The 24819-nt window shown below is 39.7% G+C and overlaps 1 protein-coding gene across 3 annotated transcripts; it reads right to left on the bottom strand.

The window, feature by feature from the left end:
• Positions 1-23854, bottom strand: KCTD18 (potassium channel tetramerization domain containing 18). 3 transcript variants are annotated; one of them, XR_006265186.1, is made up of 9 exons: positions 23592-23854; positions 22579-22813; positions 20499-20710; positions 18035-18228; positions 16848-16942; positions 11519-11621; positions 6882-7480; positions 2347-2568; positions 1-1259 (listed from the first exon to the last, which is right to left on the bottom strand). XR_006265186.1 is itself a non-coding variant. In XM_043445525.1 (7 exons), exons 2-7 carry the CDS (start codon positions 22736-22738, stop codon positions 6973-6975), a joined length of 1272 nt encoding a protein of 423 aa, XP_043301460.1. In that variant the 5' UTR covers positions 22739-22813; positions 23592-23854; the 3' UTR covers positions 5800-6972. The 3 variants fall into 3 exon arrangements, 1 of the variants encoding a protein (XP_043301460.1); XR_006265185.1 differs by having other exon boundaries at positions 1-2568; XM_043445525.1 differs by lacking the exons at positions 1-1259; positions 2347-2568 and having other exon boundaries at positions 5800-7480.
• Between the last annotated feature and the right edge of the window lie 965 nt (positions 23855-24819).

Below are 24819 nucleotides of genomic sequence, written 5' to 3'. Positions count from 1 at the left end.
CCTGAGAGAGTGCATAGATTTCTGGCAAAAAAAAAAAAAAAAATGCATTTTAGAACCATGATTGCAACCATGACCAAAGACACTTCTACAGAAAATAAGTTTAAAAAAGACTTCCTGTCAAGGACAGAAAACTACTTTATTTTTAACTTAAGTTTGAGTTAGATTTATCTCTTCCTAGTCTTTTGGGAGAACACATACTTTTCGTAAATTACCATTAAGCTGGCCAATAACACCATCATTTCTCTGCTAGTGCCGGCACATAGTGGTGGGTTAGTCACTTTGTCGTGTCCAACTCTTGCGACCCCATGGACTGTTGACCACCAGGCTCCTCTGTCCATGGGATTCTCCAGACAAGAATACTGGAGTGGGTTGCCATTTCCTCCTCCAGCGGATCTTCCCAACCCAGGGATCGAACCCGGTCTCCTCCATCTGCAGGCAGATTCTTTACCATCTGAGCTACAAGGGAAGACCTGGCACATAGTAGGTACTCAATAAATACAAGGAAGAGAGAGCAACTATGAAAGAATGACCAACTCTAATGCGCTAGAGAATTCTGGAATGCAAATGACTTGTGCAAAATAATCCAGTCTATCAATTCTGGAGAAGATGGGAAGAGAGCAGCAGCTGAAGTCCCAGCCCTGGGGCCAGGCTATCTGGATTCATATCTGGGTCCCACCACCTCCTGGCTGTGTCAATGTGGACACATTTCTCCACAGGTAAATGTGACTAATAACCATACCTACCTTGAAGGGTTGCTACACGGATTGAATAAGTTAAGATTTGCAAAGTACTTGGAATAATGCCTGGCACTTTGTACAGAGACAGTAACCACAGAGTAATTTGAATGGAGACGCTTTATAAATTTATATGGGGAAGCTTTATAGAGAGAAAAATGTATATGAAGTTATAAATAGTAATGGGCGTAGCTACTAAAGAAAACAGGAATAGCAGACACTGGGATGGTTACTGTTAGAGCTTGAGGCAGACGAAAGGATCAAGGTGGTGAGCGCTTGCTCCCCACCACCACCCACCAGCCCTGCTCCCGAGGCTGAGATTCTGACCGTGTTGGGGAGGGTATGGCTATGGCTCCAGTAGAAGTCAAGAAGCTCCCTGAAGTGCTAACAAGAGAGAAGCTCCCCACAGGGCACCGGAGAACCAGAAACTTCCCCCGGACAGGCTGGTCGACTCACCAGGGGTCCAAGCCCAGGGATGCTGCCGAATTCACTGGGAATCCTGCTGGGCACCAGCCAGGAAGCTTCCTGCAGGAAGTATTGTTGAATTAGCTGTGGAGCCAGCAAGGAGACCTGTGGGACTGGAAGCTGCTGTGGCTGAAACGTGGGCCCGTGGGTTTCCCACCCCCAGCTGAGCACTCGTTGCAGGAACAGGAACACAGGGACACTCGCGGAACAAAGCCTCCTCTTCTTCAGGGTCCCTCCAGTGGCAAAGTCAGCTGGCTAAAGGGAAGTGCTTATGGGGCCCAGCTCTAGGATCACAAACAGGACAAGGAAGAGTAGATGTGAAATCAAGAGGCAGAGAGTTGATCCCTGGTATACCCTTAAAACGGCTTACCAGCTCAGCTGGTAAAGAATCTGCCCGAAACGCAGGAGACCCCAGTTTGACTCCTGGGTCAAGAAGATCCACTGGAGAAGGGACAGGCTATCCACTCCAGTATTCTTGCCTGGAGAATTCCATGGACAGAGGAGCCTGGCGGGCTACAGTCCACGGGGTCACACAGAGTCAGACACGACTGAGCGACTAGGCACAGCACACGCATCCCCTTAGAAGGCACTGCAGGAGTGCCTGGTACATGTCTCATAGCTTCGGGACACACAGGTGCTCTAAGTCACCTAGCTCATCTCTGGAGGCAATGTCAAGCTCCTGTAAGAAGAGGCCTAGAATAGAGCTGAAAGGCCTGCATGTGACATGCATGTGAATCCTGCTAGATGCAACACAGTTTACCAAACCCTTCTGGGCTTCAGTTTCCCCATCTGAAAAATGGAGATACTAAGAAGACACCTACATCACAGGGTTGGTGTATTCAATTAAGTTAACATATAAAGGGCTTACGAGGATACATCTTAGTTTTCATTAGATATTAATAGTTGCTTGGTTATAACAGCAAACAAAAATGTCTCTAATATTATACTAAAGCCAGAAATGTGAGAACTAACAGGATCGAATTTTTTAATTAGCAGGCCTGGGACAGCCTTCCTTTATTATTCTCCCCGTCAATTCCCATGGCTCCATTCCTGCCAGTGTTTGACAGCTCTAAAGTTCCCTTACTCATCCACACCTCCCAATTAGGAGAGGCAGCTACCAGTATTTTGCTCAGGTTAAGTTATTCACCTATTGCAATGGTTCTTAACTTGGGGTAATCAGTTTTGCGTCCACCCTCCAAGCCCAGGAGACATCTGGCAAATTCTGAGAACATTTTGATCATCACAACTGGGGCAGGGTGCTGCTCAACATCCCAATGCACAGTACAGTCCTCCTCAATAAAGAATTATCCAATCCAAAAATGGCAACAGTGTCACAGCTGAAAACCCCGATCTGGAGGTTCCAAGGGCTCTGGAGAAAGAAAACAGAAACAGCAGATGAGCAAGGACATCCTGCCTTGTTCCTCCAGCTGTGCTGGGTTCCCACTTGGTTCAGCCCATGTTACCAAATCCAGACTGTCTGGCCCACAGCTGGAATCTCAATGTACACTCTCTGATGTCTTTAGGCTATTCATGGCATCTACATAGAAGCTGGATTCCCACATCTTCCAAACCCAGAAATTAGGGCATAAGTTCTTGAAAGAAGTGCTACTGAAGCAGAATGTCCAAATTTTTAAGAAACCTTGGCAGAAAGAAGCAATGTTCGTCTTCTTCCAACTTTAGCAAATACATGACCTTTTTCTTTCCATAAAGTGCTCTCTGTTTAAAATGTTTCGCTTCTAGGTTTCAGGCCTTCAAATTTATTCCTGTAGCTGAACAAAATTTTACTAAGGTAATGAAAGTTCTAGGGTAAAAGAAGGGCAAGTATGAGAAGCAACATTATAAAATGAAAAGCTGTTAAATAAACAAGTAGGACAGGATACTGGCTGACAGTTACTGTAAAATTCTGTTTGTCTTAGCCACAGCTTGCATCAGGAAGTGTCTAGCCAGCAAATCTAAAATGCGTATTGGCTGTCTGAGGCAACACATGTGAACAAAGAAAAATGAGCTTTTCTGTAACAATGTAAACCATGTGTAGCTCACGAGGCTGACAGAACTATAAGTGAAAACGGTCCCTTTGAGGCTTCACCACCAACCAAATTCCGTGCATATAAAATTCTGAAAACAGCTGGAAACCAATCTTTTTTGTTTCTGTGAGTTATTCATGATGTTTCCTTTCCTGACTGTACTACAGGCTTGGAATCCTGCATTTGATTTCATCTGATTGAAAACTGCAGCCCTCAACAAAGAATCACTCATCCACTCTTCACTGGCTGAGGAATTCAGCAACTTGTTGACAGTTTTTGAGGGAGAGTTTCAGCATATGGAAGAATGACAGTATTTTCCATAATTAAAAAGTTCCTGGCTAACTTAGGAATACACATATGTAAATCATTTAAAAATATTTTTCACTTGCTATAGCAGAAGCTCTTTCCCTTCATTTTATTAAGTTCATACTTTCTACTTAGCTTCTAACCAACATCCTACCAAATGTCGATTAAAGCTATTCAAAGGGACTGAAAGTATAAATAGGGCAACCCTTTACAAGGCACCTCATATTCACAGAAAGGTTCTCATTTTTCCCTTCACAGCACAATTACTACCACAAGTCTATGTGCACATTCAAAATGCTATTTAAATAAAAATTCCTGTATGAACGATTTATCAGGGAAGGCCAAATATGCTTGTGTATCAATTCCTTCTTTAGAAATCAAGGTATGGTTGATAATAATTATACCGTATTTAACCACAGACTTCGAAGTGAATCAACAATTTTTCCAATGTTAGTACCTGCTAAGGAAGCAACAGGATTCAGGCTGTGAATGAAAACTCGCGTCAGCAATTCTCGTAGGGGCAGGAAGGCAAGAGGGGAGGGGCCAGGCTGCTTTTTTCCTTTCTCAGAAGTCAGGCAGCATCTGTCTGACCTCTCTGGGGTCTCATGAGCCACATCTCTAAATTACTTTAAACAACTTGACAAGCTATGGAACTGTAATGATCATTACTAATGGTAACTGTGGTCATTAACAACAATCATCAAATTAAGGGGCTTTCACAAGCATCTCCTTTGTTCGACAAGATAAATTTTGCAAGGTCAGAAATCAGTGTCTGCACCCCAGGAAGACTGCTACCAAATACATTTTATAAAATTGGGGTAGAAGAGGGGGTGGGGAGGGGTGTCAGCCACATACTAGAGGCCTACTGTGTACCAGGCATCCCAAGTGCAGAGGTGGCAGAGTCCCCTAGGAGAAGACAGACATGTGAAGTTAGTTACGTCCAGCTTTTCCTATGGTCAGGGACACTGTGTCAGTCTGTGAAAATCAGATCATGAAGCTAAAAGGTGTGCTGGGCGTAGCACAACACAGTCTTAACTTTGTTAACTTCATCTTCCTGATCTTTAAAGGACTAGGAAAGACTAACCTTCATTATGTTGTTTTGAAACTAAAAAGCAAAATAAACACAATGAAACAAAATACAGGAAAATATAAACTATAACATAAGGCAATATTGAAACAAAAACTTGGTATTTAAAAATACAAATGAAACAACTGTTCCAGTAGATGCCTACTGTCAGCCTCAGGCTATCCACTGCATAACTAACCAGTTTTAATCAGGGCAAACCAGTTTTCAACACAGATTACCTAGAAGGGCATAGTTAATTACCTTTTTTATAAAAAAAGATAATGAACAATACTTAAATACCCTACTCACCATTCAGAATTTCTATTGTGTCCTTTGACCCAACAATTGCACAAAACTACTTTTCCAAAGTAATGATACTGAATTACTATTTTATAAAGCATTCTTTCACTTAAAAAATTTTTATTTTCCAGGAAGGGCCATGGGTTATGATGAGCTGCCAACTCGTATGTTTGCAGAGTCTGGTATTAGGAAAAATGTTTCTTCATGCAAAATGAACACACCACCACCCCCCAATCACACCAAAATAAAGTAATTTTCAAGTTCCAGGAGCTTTTTGATTCCTGATATTTATAAGGGAAAGTTTGTACCTTTCCACTTTAGCTGTGCCGTGGCCCAGTAGTTATCAAAAACTCTCCTCTTATAAAGGCCAAATGTGCTCAATAGCTGTCCCTTAAACTACTTGATGCAAAGAAAGACAGGCTGTCAACTGAATCAACCATGATTAACTTTCAACATGTTTCCTTTCCAGACAAATGTTTACTATGTATAAAATATACATCTATTACTATAAAATCTTTTTTATATGAATCAGCAATTCAAAATATCATCGATCAAGCAATACCAATAATATCCTAAACGAAAATACTTAAAACTCACTATGGTCTTTAATTTTCAGAAGACCTGGATTTTAAGTGATAGTATTTTTCAAGGTGACTGCGTATTTTATATATTCCCCAGGGGACTATCATTCATGAATCTTTAAATATTCACTTTTTCTACCCAAATAAACCACTTATTTTAAAAAGCTGATGGTACTCAGATAGCTATCCAAGTTGATTTAACTATTTCATACATTAACTATACAAGAAAGCAATTTTGTGAGCAGAAACAGATATAAATGAACAAACTTTCAAACTACTAAAGGGCTCCAGGACTTAAAAATAAGTACAGTTACAGAAAAATATCACTTTTTATGGAAAGGTTTTGCTTTATTTAATAGAAAGCAATGTTTTGAGTATATTTACTTTAGTCTTTTAAACCAATGCAAGTACAATGATAAGCACTGAGTAAAAAGTACCCTGCTTTATGAACTTATTTTTAACACACTGAAGACATACTGCTCACTAAACATAGAAATATGTGATCCAATTACAAAACATAACATGTATGTGCAAACACATACAACTGAACTGTGAAAAAATAGATTAATCAAAATACTGTTTTAAAATATTAAATTCAAATTATGTGGAAATTCTATGCATAAAAACCATATTGTATAATCAGAATAACTCTTTAATAGTCATTTCTGGAAAAAAAATACTAACTTTAGTTTAAAAGTTGAGTTTTTTTTCTTTTTCAAAGTACTTTCAAAACTTCACGATCCAAATGAAAATAAAATACTTGTAACAATTCAGTCCAAAAACATGTTATATAATTCTAAACCCAAGAAATCTTCCTGTGATGTATAAAATAAATCTGCTAAGGGAAAAGAGTAAGGAAAGCCAATCCAGGAAAGAAAACTGTTCCATTAAGTGAGAGTCAAAGTGTGATCTCAAATTACTTTTTTTTTTCCCTCCCCATCATTTCTTTCCATGTTACCTCTTGAGTCTGAGAGTCACCTACAGGGAGTTCACCTTGATCTACATTTTCTCTCAAATCTTCCCCATCTGGCAGGTAGCACAGGGAAGCACTAAATCACCCTCTCTATTTCACCGGCAGGAAGAGCAGAGCTCAAATTTCACTTTTACCTCTCCGCTGCAATGAGTAACATCACATAAGTGCCTAAAATCTATAATTATTTCAGCAACAAAGTAGACGTCCTAGGTTTGACTTTGCCCAGCTGTTTTGTTGCCTTAATACCAATTAAACATTAAAAAAAAAAAAAAAAAAAACTACACATTAAAAAACCTGAAATTAAAACTGTCCCTCAACAAATAATTTAAACGTTGGGAAAATGAGAAGGAAACATAGGCCCAACCACTTACAGTCTCCCTCCTCCATTCCTACTTCACACTGATCATCCTAAATAGAAACGTAAGTGTTCACCTGGACAGTATGGGGAAAGAGAGCTGCTTATTTGTGTTAACGGGCTGGAAGCTTGGAGAGGCAAACGGGACATCCCGAGTCCCCGTTTCCATCACTCGGTCTGGTCCTGCCCGTTCCCGGTCCACGCGCCCCGCGGGCTGAGGGCGTCAGGGGGCGGATCCGGGGGACCCGCCGGCCTGGGTGTGGTGCAGGCAGGCAGCGGAGACCCGGCGGCGCACAGCGGAGTCCGTTTCAGCTTGATCACTCGGTGCGGGGTGGCCGTCTTGTCCGAGAGCAGAACCTTAGCCGGAGGTGGGTGCGCGGCCCCGTTCTCAGCAGCCCCAGGCCCCTGTGCAGCCTGGGGATGCCCGGGCAGCCCGGTCCCCACCGGGGTTGGCGCTTTCGACTGGGCAGAGCGCCGAGCCGCCCTTCCTCCTGCAGCCAGGGTTGCCGCTGCCCGGGGCCAGGGTTGGGGGGCACTGGCCGGAGACACCCTGACGGAAGCAGAGTTCTTGACCTTAATTTGGGTGCTGGTGGATGGACCCAAAAATCGGACTGGCTTAGGTCCGGTCTTACAGTTCGCGCCTTCTTCTTCCTCGTCATTGACTGCTATTAGTCGCCTGTAAATACAGAAGTGGGTCCTTGTCAGCATTTACAGGTTTAATAGCTAATGAAAACGTCTCCAAAGTTTACCTTCAAGGTGAACAAAAAGGTTTTTGTCAAGAATTTGGGTCAAGAGGTTTAGCGGTATCAACCTACCTACCTCATCTCTCATTGACCGCCAAGGTCAATAAATAAATTAGCAAAGTTGCAGAAGATTGTTTCAATTTAAATACGCTCTTTTAAACTCGTGCATAATGTTAATACCAACGATAAGTTAAAATCTGAAGTGTTAACACTAGAATTATACAACACGTCACTTGTTCTCACAAAGCCTGATGCAATCCAGAGGATAACCAGCAGTGTCCGAAGTTGTTTTTCCCAGAAAAGCAGCTGCAAGAGATTTACTAAGGAAAAAAAAGGGTTTCACAAATAAACTTGAGAAATGCCAAGTGCGTATTTTATTCTATTGAAGTTTTAAACTCTATGTTAACAAAGATTCTATAGTAAAGACACCTGTTCAGCTTTGTTGACTCTGTTTACCAAGCATTCTGTAATGTAACCTTTGGCACCCAATAAAATTAGCATGCTATTGAACACATTCTGGGAACTGCTAGACTAGTAAAACCCACGGTACAGTTAGATGCTTTTCGAATTCGAGAAGTATTGGACAAACCTTCAAAGATCCCTGAATGGAGTTACCATTCACTGTAAAAAGCCTAAAGTGGGAACATCGGTGGACAGGTGATTGTTTCATCTACTGTACAGAAATCAACACAGAGAATCAACTAAAATGAAAAAACTGAGGAAAATGTTTCAAATGAGAGAACAAGATGAAACCTCAACAAAAGACATTAGAGAAACATAAAGTAATTTGGCTGATAAGGAGTTCAATAATGGTCATAAATATGGTCACCGAACTGGGAGAAGAATGAATAAACACAGTGAAAAACTTCAACAAAGATATGAAAAATATAAGGAAATCACAGAGCTGAAGAATACTATAACTGAACTGTAGAATATACTACAGGGGTTCAACAGCAGGCCAGATGAAGCAGAAGAAAGAATCACTCAACTCAAAGGCAGGGCAGTGGAATTCACCCAATCAGATCAGCAGAAAGAAAAAGAATGAAAAAATTGAAGATAGCTGTATATTGTCACCCTGTTTATTTAACTTATAGCAGAGGACATCATGAGAAATGCTGGGCTGGAAGAAGCACAAGCTGGAATCAAGATTGCTGGGAGAAATATCAATAACCTCAGATATGCAGATGACACCACCCTTACGGCAGAAAGTGAAGAGGAACTAAAGAGCCTCGAGATGAAAGTGAAAGAGGAGAGTGAAAAAGTTGGCTTAAGGCTCAACATTCAGAAAACTAAGATCATGGCATCCGGTCCCACCACTTCATGGCAAATAGATGGGGAAACAGTGGACATAGTGGCTGATTTTCTTTTTTGGGCTCCAAAATCACTGCAGATGGTGACTGCAGCCATGAAATTAAAAGATGCTTGCTCCTTGGAAGAAAAGTTATGACCAACCTAGACAGCATATTAAAAAGCAGAGACATTGCCAACAAAGGTCCATCTAGTCAAGGCTATGGTTTTTCCAATAGTCTTGTATGGATGTGAGAGTTGGACTGTGAAGAAAGCTGAGCACCGAAAAATTGATGCTTTTGAACTGTGGTGTTGGAGAAGACTCTTGAGAGTCCCTTGGACTGCAAGGAGATCCAACCAGGCCATCCTAAAGGAGATCAGTCCTGGGTGTTCACTGGAAGGACTGATGTTGAAGCTGAAACTCCAATACTTTGGCCACCTGATGTAAAGAGCTGACTCATTGGAAAAGACCCTGATGCTGGGAAGGGATGGGGGCAGGAGAAGGGGATGACAGAGGATGAGATGGCTGGATGGCATCACCGACTCGATGGACATGAGTTTGGGTAAACTCCGGGAGTTGGTGATGGACAGGGAGGCCTGGCGTGCTGCAGTCCATGGGGTCGCAAAGAGTTGGACACAACTGAGCGACTGAACTGAACTGAAACCAGCCTTACATGAAATGTTAAAGGGACTTCTTTAAGCTTAAAAGAAAGCGCACTAATTAGTAACAAGAACACATATGAAAGAATAAATCTTACTGGGAAGGTAAATATGTAGTAAAGGTAGTATATTAATCACTTAAAGCTGATATAAAGGTTAAAAGTCAAAAGTAATAAAAATAACTATGATTAAAATAATCAGTTAAGAAACAGTATAAAAATATGACATCAAAAACATAAAACATGGCATGGGATAGTACAAATATTGAGATTTATGGTTTGATAACTTTCTTTAGTGGTACGATTTATCAAACAATAAAGGAAGAGAGCAAGATAAGAAACGAACAGAGAGCAACTACAAAAACAGCCAGAAAACAATTAACAAAATGGAAATAAGTACATGTGTGCTCAGTCTGACTGAGTTACGTTCTGACTCTTTGTGACCCCATGGACTGTAGCCTGCCAGGCTCCTCTGTCCATGGAATTTTCCAGGCAAGAATACTGGAGCAGGTTGCCATTTCCTACTTCAGGGGAATTAAGTACATAAATACCTATCAATAATTACTTTAAGTGAAAACAAACTGCATTCCCCAATCAAAAGACATAGGGTGGCTGAAGAGATCACACAGTAGGTCCCATCTATATGCTGCCCACAAAGCATTCACTCTAGATGGAAGGACACACACAGACTAAAAGTGAAGGGACGGGAAGAGATATTCCACAAAAACCAAAAGAAAACAAAAGAGAGCTGGAGTAGCGATACTTAACATCAGATTCTTAGAAATGGAATCATAATAGCATACTGATTTGAAAACTGTGAATATATTTGACCTTTAAACTCCACTGAACATAACTGAAATTCTGTAGGTGACAAATAGCTCTTTGGGACCTCACAAGTGCTGCCAAGTCATCATTATCACTATCCTGACCATGAATCAAAAATAATGCTTAATAAAATCCCAGAGGAAAGACAACTAACACAGAGGAGAACTTCCATAAAACCCTTTCTGCTTGCTTTGTGTTTTGTACACATCTTCCACTGAACTCCAGGTCCAGTCTTTCTCCACCTTAGCACTATTGCCACTGGGGGTTCAGTAATTCTTTGTTGCGAGGGGCTGCCCTCTGCCTTCTAGGAAGCAACCCTCTAAAATGCCAGCAGCCTCCCCCACCCTACAGTGTCTCCAAACATTGCCAAATATATCCCCTGGATAACAAAACTGCCTCTGGTTGAGAACCACTGCTCTAGACCCAAATGATATCTGCTCACTGTAAGTTCAAATGGCAAAAGAAATAATGATAATAAAATGAGAGCCCTTAATAAAAAAGATCTGTTTTAATGATACATGATTAATACTAAAAACTAAGTAAAAGTCTCGGCATGTCTGTGAAAGATTCAGAGAGTAAAAGAAAGCAGTCTGAAATTTCATAGGAGCACTGAAACAAAGTCTAAAATAGCTGATCAAGAAATTACAACATCTGAAAGCCACGAATAATACCCAGACAATGAAAATGAAATAATTTTAAATGTATGTAAAGCACAGTGAAAGACACAGATGTGCAGTGAATTTAATGCTAATTATTTCATGGAACATAAGAAAATACTACTAAATAAAAGTGCTATTAATATTTGTGGTTACAGAAAAGAATTCAGAGTAAGTCACAGGAAGTTTCAAATATTAAGTCTAATACATTTTTTAACTATTGCCAACAAAGCCTGAGATTTCACTTTAGTGGGGAAAAATACCACAGCATTCCCACTGTGTCCAGTAATATTTTTAAAATCAGACTCTCCCCCAAATAATAGTAATAAACCATATAACTCAGTTTTAAAGAATTACTTCTACTTTTAAATAGTTCTAGTAACTTGGCATTTATCAAGATTTATATTTTGATGGTAAGTCAGAATATTTATCAAGGTGATTAGTAAGCTCAGTGAGGTTAAGATCCATTATTTATTCCCCCAATAAAGGCAGTAAAAATAAAGGTGATAGATTAATAATAATAAACCAACAGAGAATAAATAACCTCTTTCGAATTGGAGCCATGTGACTCAGGCTTCCAAGTAAAGGGCGCTCTTCCAGAGTCCAGCATTCTATCAGCTCATGAGGCACCCGCCAGTAGCTAACACCTGGAAGATAAAAGACAATTTAGAGAACCACTGTCCACTGCCAAAGATTCAGCAACATTGTTTTGTGTAAAACTGGCCAGGAAAACCTTAAAGTTCATGCCTCCCGTTTAACAAAGGAGAGCACACACAGAAAAAGCCCCCATGAAGAGCCAGGGCAGCAGGGACACGGCTCATGACCTGGGTCTACGAAGAGCTGGCTACCAGCCCAGCTCTGCCACTGACAATCAGCAGGTCATTGTATAGACCTGGGCAGCTGACTGTATGCTGGTTGAGGCCACAGGCTCTGGAGCCAAGACTGCCTGGGTCTGGATCCCATTTCTATCATTCGCTAATCCTAACACCTTGGGAAAGTTAACAACTTTTCTGTGCCTAAATTTCCTCATCTGTGAAATAATGATGAGAATTCAAACCTCGCTGTGCTGATTAAATGAGAAAATAAAAGCAAAATGCCTAGAACAAGGCCTGGCACAGACTTAGCACTCAAGAGATGTTCGGTACCTTTACTGTAAGTCAGTGTTGGTAGTAACATGAAAAGATTGGACAGTGGGGATTCTAACACTTGCCCTCTCTACCTCACTAGGTTGCTGTGATCATCAATTCAGATAAATTTTGTGAACCACTCTATAAAAGGCAACCACTATATGAACAGGAGGTGTCAATACTTCATAGGCACCTGTTCAAACAAGAATAATCTGAGGGGCTTCCCTGGTGGTCTAGTGGTTAAGAATACACCAGCCAGTGTGGGAAACACAGGTTCAACCCCTGGTCTGGGAAGCTCCCACATGCTAGGGAGCAACTCAGCCCGTGATCCACAACTACTAAGCCAGAACCCTAGAGTCCTCACACCACAACTACTAAAGCCCACGTGCCTAGAGGCTGCGTTCCACAGCAAGGGAGGACCCACAATGAGAAGCCTGCTCGCCGCAACTAGAGAGAGCCCACACGCGGCAATGAACAGAACACAGCCAAGATTAAATAAACGGATCTTTTTAAAAAAAGAAAACAGAATAACCTGAGTTAATACGGTAAGCCAAGATTCCAGTCAAATTCACTCAATTTTTAAATCTGCTGTTTCTTTTTAAAATTTATTTTATCGACGTATACTTGATTTACAATGTTGTGTTAATTTCTGCTGCACAACAGTGATTCAGTTATACATATATATGTATATATTCTTTTTCATATTCTTTTCCATTTATGTTTATCACAGGATACAGGACAATAGGACCTTGTTGTTTATCTATTCTATAGGTAATAGTTTGTTTGATACGTTTCTGATTGAAAGCTGAAAATGTATTCTTATGAAACTTAAAAACATCTAAGTGAAAGAAGCCAGACACAAAAGGTCATATACTGTAGGATTCCATTTATATAAAAATCCAGAATATGCAAATCCATTGAGACAGAAAGCAGACTGGTGGTTGACAGGGGCTGAGGGGAGAGGGGAATGTACAGTGACTGCTTAATGGATACTGGGTTTCATTTAGGGTGAAGGAAGTGTTTTGGAATAAACAGAGGTGCTGGTTACACACACTGTTACTGTAGCGATGTCACTGAAATGCGTGCTTTAATTCTTATGTGAATTTCACGTAAGAATACATATTTCAAAAAAAAAAAAAAAAGAATACATATTTCAATATATATGTTATGTGAATTTCACCTCAATTAAAAAAAAAAACCATAAAAATTATACATAGACACATTAGAAAAAGTTTAAAGAATGATGCTGAATAAAAATTGCTTAGCATTAAAAACAAAAGTAATCTTTAAATCCCAAGAAAGAATTTGGCATTTTCTTTTTAATCATTAAAGGTCCAGTAATAACAACCAACTTAGCAAGGTGAGCCCATAAATTATTATATATATAATAGACGTGTCCAATACTGAAAGTCTGTGGACCTCATTTTAAGACGACAACTTTCTAGAACTGCTTGATCATACTCCCAAGCCTACTTAAACACCACAAAAACATCCCTAAATCTCAACCAGTAATTTTTCATCTCTAAGTCAGGTTTATTGAAATGTAATTTACATAAAATAAAATTTATCCTTTTTAAGTCCTCTGAGTTTTGACAAGCATGTACAGTCATGTAACAACAGCCACAGTCAAAATATACAACATTTCTACCACTCTCAAAAGTTCCCTTGTGCCCTTCTACAGTCAACGCCCTGCCCTCCATTCCTTGGTTTTGCCCTCTCCAGAGGGTCACATAAACGGAATCATACACTATGTGTGTAACCTTTTGTGTCCAGCTTCTTTAGAGCGATGCTTTGAAGATTCATCTATGCTGATATATGTATCAATAGTCATTTCTTTTTATTTCTGAGTGGAACTCCATTATATGGATATACAGCAAACTGTTTTTAAAACTTATTTTTTCCTATATAATTCATGCTCATTGTATAAAACTTGGAAAATACAGAAAAGTATATACAAAAAATAAAAATCACTTCTAATTAAGGGATTAGGAGTTATGGCTCATGACATTTTGATGTATCTCATTCGAGTCTTTTTTCTATTCATATGATATGCACATAATTGAAAACACATTATATTTAATTTTGTTTCCTACTTTTGACCATTTCTTAATCATAGGCACTCATCAGTGTAAAAAGTTATTCAAAGTAATTCTAATAGCTATATCCCATCTATATCCTGTGGATGTGCCAATATGTATTTAGCCCTGTATTATAGACATTTATATTGTTTTTACTTTTTCCCTATTGTGAGTAATGCCTAGTTGAGCATCTCTGTTCATAAGCCTTTTTCTGCATTTGATTATGTCTGTAAGGTAGATTTCAGGAAGTAGAATTACTGAGTCAAAAGATATGAACAATATCGATGCTATTGATATGTACTGATAAGTTATTTCCAAAAAAGTAATATTAATTTTACTCCTGCCAAGAATGTGTGAGATCTTTATTAATCTGGTACATAAAAATAGTTCTCATTTAATGCATATTTCATTAACAATGAGTTTGAACCTCTGCCACATTTATTTCCTTTTCTGGGAATTTTATGGTCATGAATCTTATACTTTTATTTGTAATAGGGTTGAACTGATTTTCTAGTCAATTTAAATAAACTATTTATTGTAAGGATAATCTTTGCTTAATGTAACACTTTTATGCAAGTTTTTTTTGGCAAGTTTTTTAATTAGTTATAAAATTTTATTTATAATGTTTTATGCTTTAAAGTTAATAATTAAATATTGTGTAAGCAAATTTGTCTGTTTCATTTTAAGCTTATAATTTCTTTTCCAATTAAGAAATCAGTTATTTGCTTATATCTTATTAGTTTATAAAAGTTTCATTTTTCATTCATAAATTTACCTGGTAGTATTTTGATAAATGCTGTGAGGTTAAAGTTATGTTCTTCTCCCAAGCATATTTCTCAAATAACCTATCCTTTTTTATTGGTATTTAAGGCTTTCTTAGGGTTTCCCTGGTGACTCAGACAGTAAAGAATCAGCCTGCAATGCAGGAGACCTGGGTTCGATTTCTAGGTCAGGAAGATCCCCTGAAGAAGGGAATGGCAATCCACTCCAGTATTCTTGCCTGGAGAGTCCCATGGACAGAGGAGCCTGGCGGGCTACAGTCCATGGGGTCGCAAAGAGTCGGACACGACTGAGCAGCTAACACTTCCACACTTTTTTCACTTTCATCTTCTTTCATCTTTCTTCTTTCTTTCACTTCTGTTTCCTGTATTATGGCTTTCCACAGGCCTTCCAGAACTTTTGTAAGATAACAATAATACTTTATAACATGCTTTCTAAAAAGTTAAAAGTCTGTCACACACACATGCTTTGTGAGAGTCGGAGATCAGCTCTCTGAGTCCGTGGAGAAGGAGTCCAGCCGGGCCCTCCCGAAGCTGCCTGGGCGCCCACCAGTCCAGGGCACAAAAGACTGAGAACGCCAGGGGGCTGCTCCTCAACTTAAGCCCAAGAGTCTCAAGTCAATTAAGTCTCACGTAATAAGCTCAGACGGAGAAGGCAGTGGCACCCCACTCCAGTACTCTTTCCTGGAAAATCCCATGGGCGGAGGAGCCTGGTGGGCTGCAGCCCATGGGTTCGCTAACAGTTGGACACAACTGAGTGACTTCCCTTTCACTTTTCACTTTCATGCATTGGAGAAGGAAATGGCAACCCACTCCAGTGTTCTTGCCTGGAGAATCCCAGGGACGGGGGAGCCTGGTGGCCTGCCGTCTATGGGGTCACATAGAGTCGGACACGACTGAAGCGACTTAGCAGCAGCAGCAGCAATAAACTCAGAGAGAATAACACTTCGCTCATTACACTTCATCCTATCTGCTTGAGGCGCATGATATGAAAAGAAAAAGGAGGCCAAGTGGGGGTGGAGCGGGGGGACTGAGGAAAAAAAATTTGGACCAGCCTGAAGAGGAACAGTTGATGAAGAGTTTTAAAAAGACTCTTCCATTCTCTATTCAATCTTATGTGACTTGCAATGTCGTCTCTACCAGCTTTTAAGATCATTTGAGGACTAATATGTGTCTTATTTATCTTTGGATAATTTTAGGACTTATTATAGTGCTTGCACCTAACAGACATCAATACATGTTAAGTAAGAAAAAAATACTTAAGCATAAAACAGTTAACTCTCTGCCATCTTTAACAAGTGGCGTGCCTCTCTGAGACTCCTCTTCCTCATCAATAAAGGGTAAACAGCACAGTTTTAGGACTAACAGACACTAAGTGTAAACTACGTATCACACTGCATATCAAGTAGCAGTATTATTATCAACTCACATTAGCAGCTTGGTAAAAATGGTCAAATCTCAAAATGTGCATTTAAAGAATATTTTATTTTCTAAGGATTCTTTAGTTAGCCTCCGGGCATTATTTTCATTTTCTCTCTCTCTCCCTCTCTTTTTGATTATACATTTTATGCTTAATGCAGATGTATACTTCCTAGGACAAGGCTAGGTACCCAAAAGGTGCTACAGGAACTCTTTCTAAATTGAATTAAATAAGCATAACTAACAAAAGTGTATTTTAGGTTACTGAACTATAAATTATTAATAATATCCAGCAATGCATGAGTTTTAAAAATTTTTAAGTAAACGGCCTCAATGTTACTATGAGGTGACAAATACCTGGACCCACACCAAAAATTATTCTCTAAAAAAGCAATGCAGTATGTGACCTTGCTTTGTCTTATTAAGGAAAAGTCTACCTTCCGCCTTGAAATAGAGAAATTGTACTGTACCTTTTCCTTCCCAGGCATCAAAGGCATCCATCATTTTCTTCAATTCTGCTACTGAATAATAGCTCCAAATGTACTGAACATTATTTCCCGCCTCCCTAGAAATATTACAAAAGGTAATGAAAATATACTACCTAAGTATGAATGTATGTATATGTATACAGCAAATAAGATACTTAATAAGCGCTTGCTAATTAAGGAAAAAAAAATATGTCAGTACTGAGTAGTTGTTCTTCTGTGATCCTTAAGCATATATATATGACATGCTATATTATTATAATATACTAAATTTACATACAAATCTACATTTTATCTCTTTTTACTGTGGCAAAGTCTTTGTTAACTCCACAATATAAACTGTGTAGACAAACTAATAAGTCTTTAAAATAAGTTTTCTAAAAAATCACCTAACTCCAGCAAAGTAGAAAAGGTTCAACTTTGACTAAAACTTCTCTAACACTATGCCATGTACTTATCTACAAACATCTCTGTCTGTAAAAAATTCAGAAAATGATGATATATTAATTGTCTAAAAAGAAAGCTCATGTGATCATGCATTAGTCACTAATATGTGACCCAATCCAATCTCCCAGAAAATTAAAAAAAAAACATTGCTAGGTGAATTGACCAGTATAAATAAGATTACAAGGAAAACATTAACAGAATAACCCTTAAGAATTTAACATGCTCAAGGTATAGCATTTTCAAGTTGGGACGGGACTGGAGGAAAAGCCTTTCAGTTCAGTTCAGTCGCTCAGTCCTGTCCGACTCGGTATTTCTTAAACCAGGACACCAAGAGGCAGGCCAGTCCTGGGTCACTCGGCCGGCCTGCTGACTTCTAGGTCAGGCTTCTGCTCATTGACTGCAGTCTAGGGGAGACACCCAGGCATGCAGCTTTTCTCTTCTTTCTTTTCTCTCTGTATAAGGCCTTCCAGGGGATTCTGATCACTATTCCCAGCTGAGAACCTCTGTAAGACCAGGTGGATGGCCTATTGCTTCTACAGATAACAAATGGTTTGAATTGCAATCACTTCATGAAGCAGGCTTATCTCAAGAGCTATGAGACTCACTCTGTCTTTTGAGAAGTATTGATGGTCTTTCCTAGTCAACAACATATTAAATTCAATAACACCTCTTAAAAGAGACCAAGATTTTATTTTGTTCCTTATCATATTTAAATATGGACATACCTTTTAAAAATGCTTTTACTGTGAATTCTTCCTCCCAGCTGTTTATCAATAGCATCTGTTCCATCAGTTTTTGTGGAATATACACCAATAATTCTACTCTCACAGCTTGCACCAGATGTGTTAAGATAGTGGAGAACCCAAACTGTTGGTTTATTGCATACTAAACCATACGAATCACAGAAGTCTGTTAAAGCCTGAAGCAAAAAATATATATATATATAAAGTTTGAATTTAACTCTGGAGCAAAGTAAAAATGAATTTGTTCTATTACTTTCCTGTAAAGCTATAATTTCACTTGGTTGTGAGGGAAATAAAAAGACTAAACATATAATCTACTTTTTATGTCTTTAAAAACCAAACCATTTGTTGAATTTGGGGTAGCATTTCACTATCCCCAAATCCAACACTTTTTCATCTAGAGAATCGTTTGCCACTAGGAAATCATGCCTCATTTCCTCCTCCTCTAGACTCACTACCAACATCATTTTAAAATCTTCATATGATCACTAGAAGTTAGAATTCTTTCTTTCCCCCCAAATTTTCCATTTGACTCAATTTTCCTTTTACCTTCTATTCACTAACCCAATGGTAGACGCTTATTCTGAACTCAAAATCCAATCAAGGATGAACCAGATTAACTTGTTCTTTCACACTGAAGGATATGAATATATGAAACTAAATGCCTATGGTCTGAACTCATTTGGCATTTATCCACCTATTCATTCAGTCACTTGAATACTCAGTGATGTGTGAATACTATGTGTGTAAGGTCCTGGAGACAGGGTCTCAGCCCTCCTCAATTTAGAGCTGATGCAGAAGAGACAGTAAATAAGTCATCAGCACACATGTAATAAGTGCTACCAGGTAAGCCTACGAGGTGCTGAGGGGCACAGGGCAAGAGGACTTCCCCGGTGGGGTGGCTCGGGCCTTTCCCAGGAGAAATGGCGTTACTGCTGTGAACAATGATGTTTTCTTGGTTCTGTATCCCAAGTGCCTAGAAAAGGGTCTGACACAAAGGAGATGCTTACTATTTACTGACTCAGAGAAGGAAAACAGGACCCTAATGTGTGTTGCATTTAATATTGTCATCTAATTCCTGAATTGGCTTTTATCTTCACTTGCACATCAGTGAAAATCATCAACTATATTACAAACTATTCAAGGGCAAAAACTGCACGTCCCACACAGTCCTCAGAACAGTGTCTCATGTGAAATAAATGAGTTGGCTGGCAGAATGAACGTATGCATGCTCTGTCCTTTGTGCATACAAACCAGGCATGAAAGACTATAAAGGTGAATGGTAATCCACCCCAACTAACCCCAGTTAAGGGTTTTTTTTAGCCCCACTCTGCAGATTAGACAAACAGTACCAAGAGACTGTTTAACAACTCAATTTATAAATAAGTCCAGTAGCAGAATCTATACAACCATGCAAATTTCCGAAGGGGATCTGGAACCAAATCAACTTTCTCTTCATGCTGCATTCCTAGTAACTATACCATCAACTTGCTCTCCTAAACACTGACGTCTAGGTCAAAAGAATTCAGATCAATTCAGACCAGTTTTCACTATGCACAATTATTTAGGAAAAATATTTTTCTTAAATGCCCCAAAGTGCTAATTGACAGCAAATATGATATTTATTAATGAGAAAAAAACAGATGAAGCTGTTCAAGTCATGTAAACACCTTTAAAATGTGATTTAAAATAGAAGCAGCTTAATAAAAAAGATTTACTGATCTCAAGGTGAACTAATCAAACATATTTCAACTTAATAATCAACTGCTATACTCATTCAATCAGGTGAAAGATTTTATACAATCTTTTATTTATCATCACCATCCTTTTAAAATTATGCTTCCCTGGTTGCTCAGATGGTAAAGAATCTGCCTGCAATGCTGGAGACATGAGTTCAATCCCGGGATCAGGAATATCCCCTGGAGGAGGAAATGGCAATCCACTCCAGGATTCTTGCCTGGAGAATTCTATGGACAGAGGAGCTTGGTGGGCTACAGTCCATGAGGTCACAAAGTTGGACACGACTAAGCAACTAACACATTTATCCTTTTAAAATATTGGGAAAGAAATTATTACCACTATATTTTTACATACTACAGTGCTGCTCTTAATTTAAGGAGAACTTCAAGAGTAGAAGAGTTCTATTTTTAAAAATAAAAAGTCATCACAAAGTGGTAAATTTTCAATAAGGAATAAAAACTCCATAAATCTTTGAGTGGCTTTGTAATATACTTTCCTAGAATAGAATTTTGGCCTTAAAAAATGAATACTGGTAATTAAGAAACGCAACTTCAAAAACTGTAAGATGTAAAACTGTCTCATTTTGGTTTATGTTACAACACAGGCTATGCAAAATAACATACACTGCTTTGTGAATAATAAATGTATAATAAATGAATACTACATATTCATATATGTGTTTTAAAGCTTAAGAAAATGCCAAGACCTTTTTAAGTTCTATATTTGACCTTAAAGAATATGTCTCCATTTCATTGGCCAAGTGGTCAGACAGGCTGTATGGATAAGGGATGCCAAAATAATCAGCTTCTTCCTGCAGAGCAACCCGGGTTTGCTCCTCTGTGGGAATGTGAACTTCTCCATGAAGATAATCCAAAAGGTATTTAAATAGATGTCCATCACGGTCAATAACACAAGCTCCTAGAAAACATTCAGTTCAAAAATTATTGCATAGATACAAATAACCATGATAAAGTTTCAACATGTCAAACTAAAATTAGACTGAAGACCTCTACAAGCAGAAATGTTTCTTTCTCATAAGAAAGTTAATATCTTGTGTTCAAGTAGATTTAGTCAAATTTGGGGATTCTCTGTATTTGCACCTACTATATAGGAAAATGTTTTCTGAGCTCCATCAGGAATTTTGGATACAATGACCACAATCCCACTGCTGGCCACTGCAAAGACCGTGGAAGCCTCAGACTGCTGGTAGAATTCTAAGTTTACCCCTAACCTCAGCCCGGCTGGGCCAGGAGAGGCGTATGGAGTTCTTCCCTAACGAGGGTATGTGAGTGCTCGTTACTATGTCTTGCGTTTGTATGTCAGTGATCGTATAAATCAACTTGGAGTGTTACTGACATATAAACCCATGATTCCAAGACTTGGACACATCATATGTTTGGACTTACTAGGCTTGTCCTTTTGTACTAAACTTTAAAAAAGAAATGCTATGCAGGTACTACTTTATGAAAAAGGGCTTTTCTTAGACAATTCAGCAGAATTTTTTAAAATATACTTCTGTATGGACAGAGGAGCCTGGCAGGCTACAGTCCATGAGGTCACAGTCAGACACGACTTAGTGACTAAACCACCACCATGAGGTCATTCAATAATTCCTTTTCTCCCTTGATTAGTTTAGAATAAAAGGATTAAGGAGGTATAAACTTTGGGGCAGAGGAAACAACTCACTTCCCGCTGACCACCTTTCCACCACAGCCTTTCTGTCCAGATGGACATCAAGTCCTGGGCACCCACACATCAGTGAGTTTTCCATTCTTTCAACTGTCATTCATCTGGCAAAGCAAGCTCTCAAGACCCAGGGTTACTAACAGCCCTTCAGGCTCAGAACTCCTCAGCCTAACAGAAGCAAGAGTGGGTGCTCTGAGCCCCAGAACTCCTAAGATATACAAAAAGCCCTACTTGGATTGCTGAAGTTTTTTTTACAACCAGCAGTAGGTTCAGTGAACCCCAAACACCTGAAGCATGGAGCAGCACTAGGACCCTAACCCTTGCGTTTTACAGTTTCTTCTGAAACACCAGTTTTCAGCCCTCTCCCACACGTGACTGACAGTATCACTGCACTGACGTTTTCCGTGGCATGCATGTCAGCCCACACAAGCCTCTGCAGCTGGACTAGGAGTGAATTTAACACTAATTCTGCACTGACAATGCCTGCCCTCAGCTCTGAAGGCAGCTGCTTCCTCCAAAAAACACAATTTTTAACTTGAAGAACATATACAGAAGCTAATATATTTAATCAAGCTCAATACAAAGACCCACTGAGTTGCATGAATGTAACTCCTTCCCAAATATAATTAACCCCCCAAACCAGGTCCATCATTGGACTATATACAGGCTTCCCTGGTAACTCAGACAGTAAAGAATGTGCCTGCAACGCGGGAGACCCGGAGTTCAATCCCTGAATTTGGAAGATCCCCTGAAGAGGGGAATGGATACCCACTCCAATATTCTTGCCTGGGAAACCTCATGGACAGAGGAGCCTGGCGGGCTACAGTCCATGGGGGTGCAAAGAGTTGGATAGTTTCACTTTTTGACCTTTATATACATTCACTTTTTTGTCAACTTTTAGCGACAGCATCACAGATTCTAGAAATTGGTATTTAATTTCTCCAGGTACTTAATGAAACTCCATACAGTCCTAATGATCTTAGTAATCAGCATACTGAGCTAATACATCCTGTTGTAATTAGAAAAATTAAAGGGAATTTAAACTAGACTCCTGTTTTAATGAATATTCATGATCATGCTTACAGACTTGAGGCATTTACCTGATTCATCTGTTTTTAAAGGGAAGCGACCACTGAACATGGATGCCAGCATTGAATCCTTAAAGCGGCACAAGGACTCCCGCCTGGCTGTGTAAATGCAGCCACCCACGTTCAGTCGGAGAATATCTAACACCTCTTCTTCTGCCTTGTGACCTTCCATCACTCTCTTCAACACCCAAGGTTCTGCCTTGAAATACTTTCAGAAACTGCAAAACAATGTGGTCTCGGTCCCCCTCTGTAAAAACAAAGGACAATCACCATTGACATTTCCAATAATACATGAAATAGATTAAAAAGTGTACAGTCAAATGTGATTTTAAACAAATTCCTCAGCACAGGCAATACTGAATTGAAGGATTTTATATAACAGAAAAGAAGTCTCAGATATTCTGAGAAGCTGGAAAACTCTGTCCCGAAGTATGTAAACGATAATAAACTATTATAACCAAATCGAGGTGTTGAAATGACCGCTTAAAGAATTAAATGAGATAACTAATGCATTGTCGGTTACATTTAGAGCATAGGTGAGGTGTGCTTATGACCCCCAGTATTCACATATCTTTGCAAACTATAGTAAGTCTTAGGGAGCAATGTAGACTTGCAGAGATTATGAGCATGTAGCATGGAATTGGGCTACTAGACGCTACGACTTACTAGCCTGGGACCTTAGGCAAACTTAATCCTCCTTTGCCTGTTTCCCCATGTCTAAATTGGAGGTAAGGATGACGCCTCCCTTAAAGGACTATCAGAGGAATGACTGACAGAAAATTTAAAAAGTATGTAGAACAGTCTCTGGCTCCAAGTAAGTACTCAATAAATGATAAACAGCATCTATAATGATATAAAAATTTACCAGAAGGTATATACTGAAAGATGTTATATTGGCTCCAGAGAGCAGACATTACTAACGATGGTAACGATAATTCTTAAATTAGGCAAATATAACTTGTCAACTAAGGTTAGAATTCCATGTATACCAAAAGACAAACTGGTCTAGAGGAACAAAATGATACCTGTAAACCATCTGGCTTCTTCCCTCCAAAATAGCTGAAGCTTTGGGGACATTTTATAGATGTTATTTCCTAATCCATTTTGGAGATTGGTGAATCAAGGTGACTGCAGTGTTTCTATGGAACCTAAAACAATACCATGATGAAAAAGGCACTCCCAATGTATCTGGACCTTTCATAGCAAGAGTAAAATGACTGCCAAGAGACTCAACTACATCCATGGTGTCCATGGCCATTCACCTATGCCATCAACTATGATCTTTTCGTAGATGCTCCAATTTAGACAACTTCCAAAGAAATAAAAGAAGGAGACCATTAGAGTCTGAGGAATACCATCTGTGTGAAACATAGTCAGTAGACAGAAACTATTATGGGCCAAGTCCAGCCTTCAAAATCCATTTACCAATGTGACTTCCTACATTGCCTGTAAGTCCAAGCAGCAGCCCAGCAACAAACCATGTGAAAGAACCACTTCTGAGGCCTGGGGTGGAAGTGGTTCACGCTGTCCCTGTTATCAGCTCCCTGGAATCCTATCTATTCTTCAAAGCTGCAGGCAAACCTCACTGGTTACAGGAACTTCCCAAGCACAGTTAGAATCTTTGTTCTCCAGACATACTCTGGACCCCTCTCCACGTATTATTCCACTGGACTAATCTCTGGTTTGGGGGACTATAAATTGCATCACCTCTGTTGCTATTCTTCAGTTGCTAAGTTGTGTCCTACTCTGAGACCTCGCTGACTACAGGCAGCATGCCAGGTTTCCCTGTCTTCCACTAATTCCCGGAGGTTGCTCAAGCTCATGTCGGTGGAGTCGGTGATGCCATCCAACCCTTAGCATCACCCTTAACAATTTCCATTTCCTGAGTGCTATGTGCCAGCCACTGCAGGAGTCCCTGGACCGATATTACCTAATTCACAGAAAAGGCCTATTGGGTAGGCGTTCCTGTGCCCACTGACAGGTGAGGACACTGCTGCTGCTGCGAAGTCGCTTCAGTCGTGTCCGACTCTGTGCGACCCCATAGACGGCAGCCCACCAGTTGTCAAAGGGGAGTCTCCTTTTTATTAAACGCATTAGGAGACAGTGTAACAGTACCAGCTCAAAATCTAAAGAAGCCCTTTGCACCCATGCTGGGTGGGCCCTGGCTTGCCTGGCCACGCCCCCTTTAGTCGCCCACGGCGAGGTCCCACCCCTTTCATGACCCACTTCCTGGTAACCAAGGTGCTTTGCGCC

This window comes from Cervus canadensis, chromosome 24 (genome assembly GCF_019320065.1).
Source record: "Cervus canadensis isolate Bull #8, Minnesota chromosome 24, ASM1932006v1, whole genome shotgun sequence".
Classification (NCBI taxonomy): Eukaryota; Metazoa; Chordata; class Mammalia; order Artiodactyla; family Cervidae; genus Cervus; species Cervus canadensis.
The sequence above is the reverse complement of the archived record's forward strand: the minus strand, read 5'-3'. Positions and strand labels throughout refer to the sequence as shown.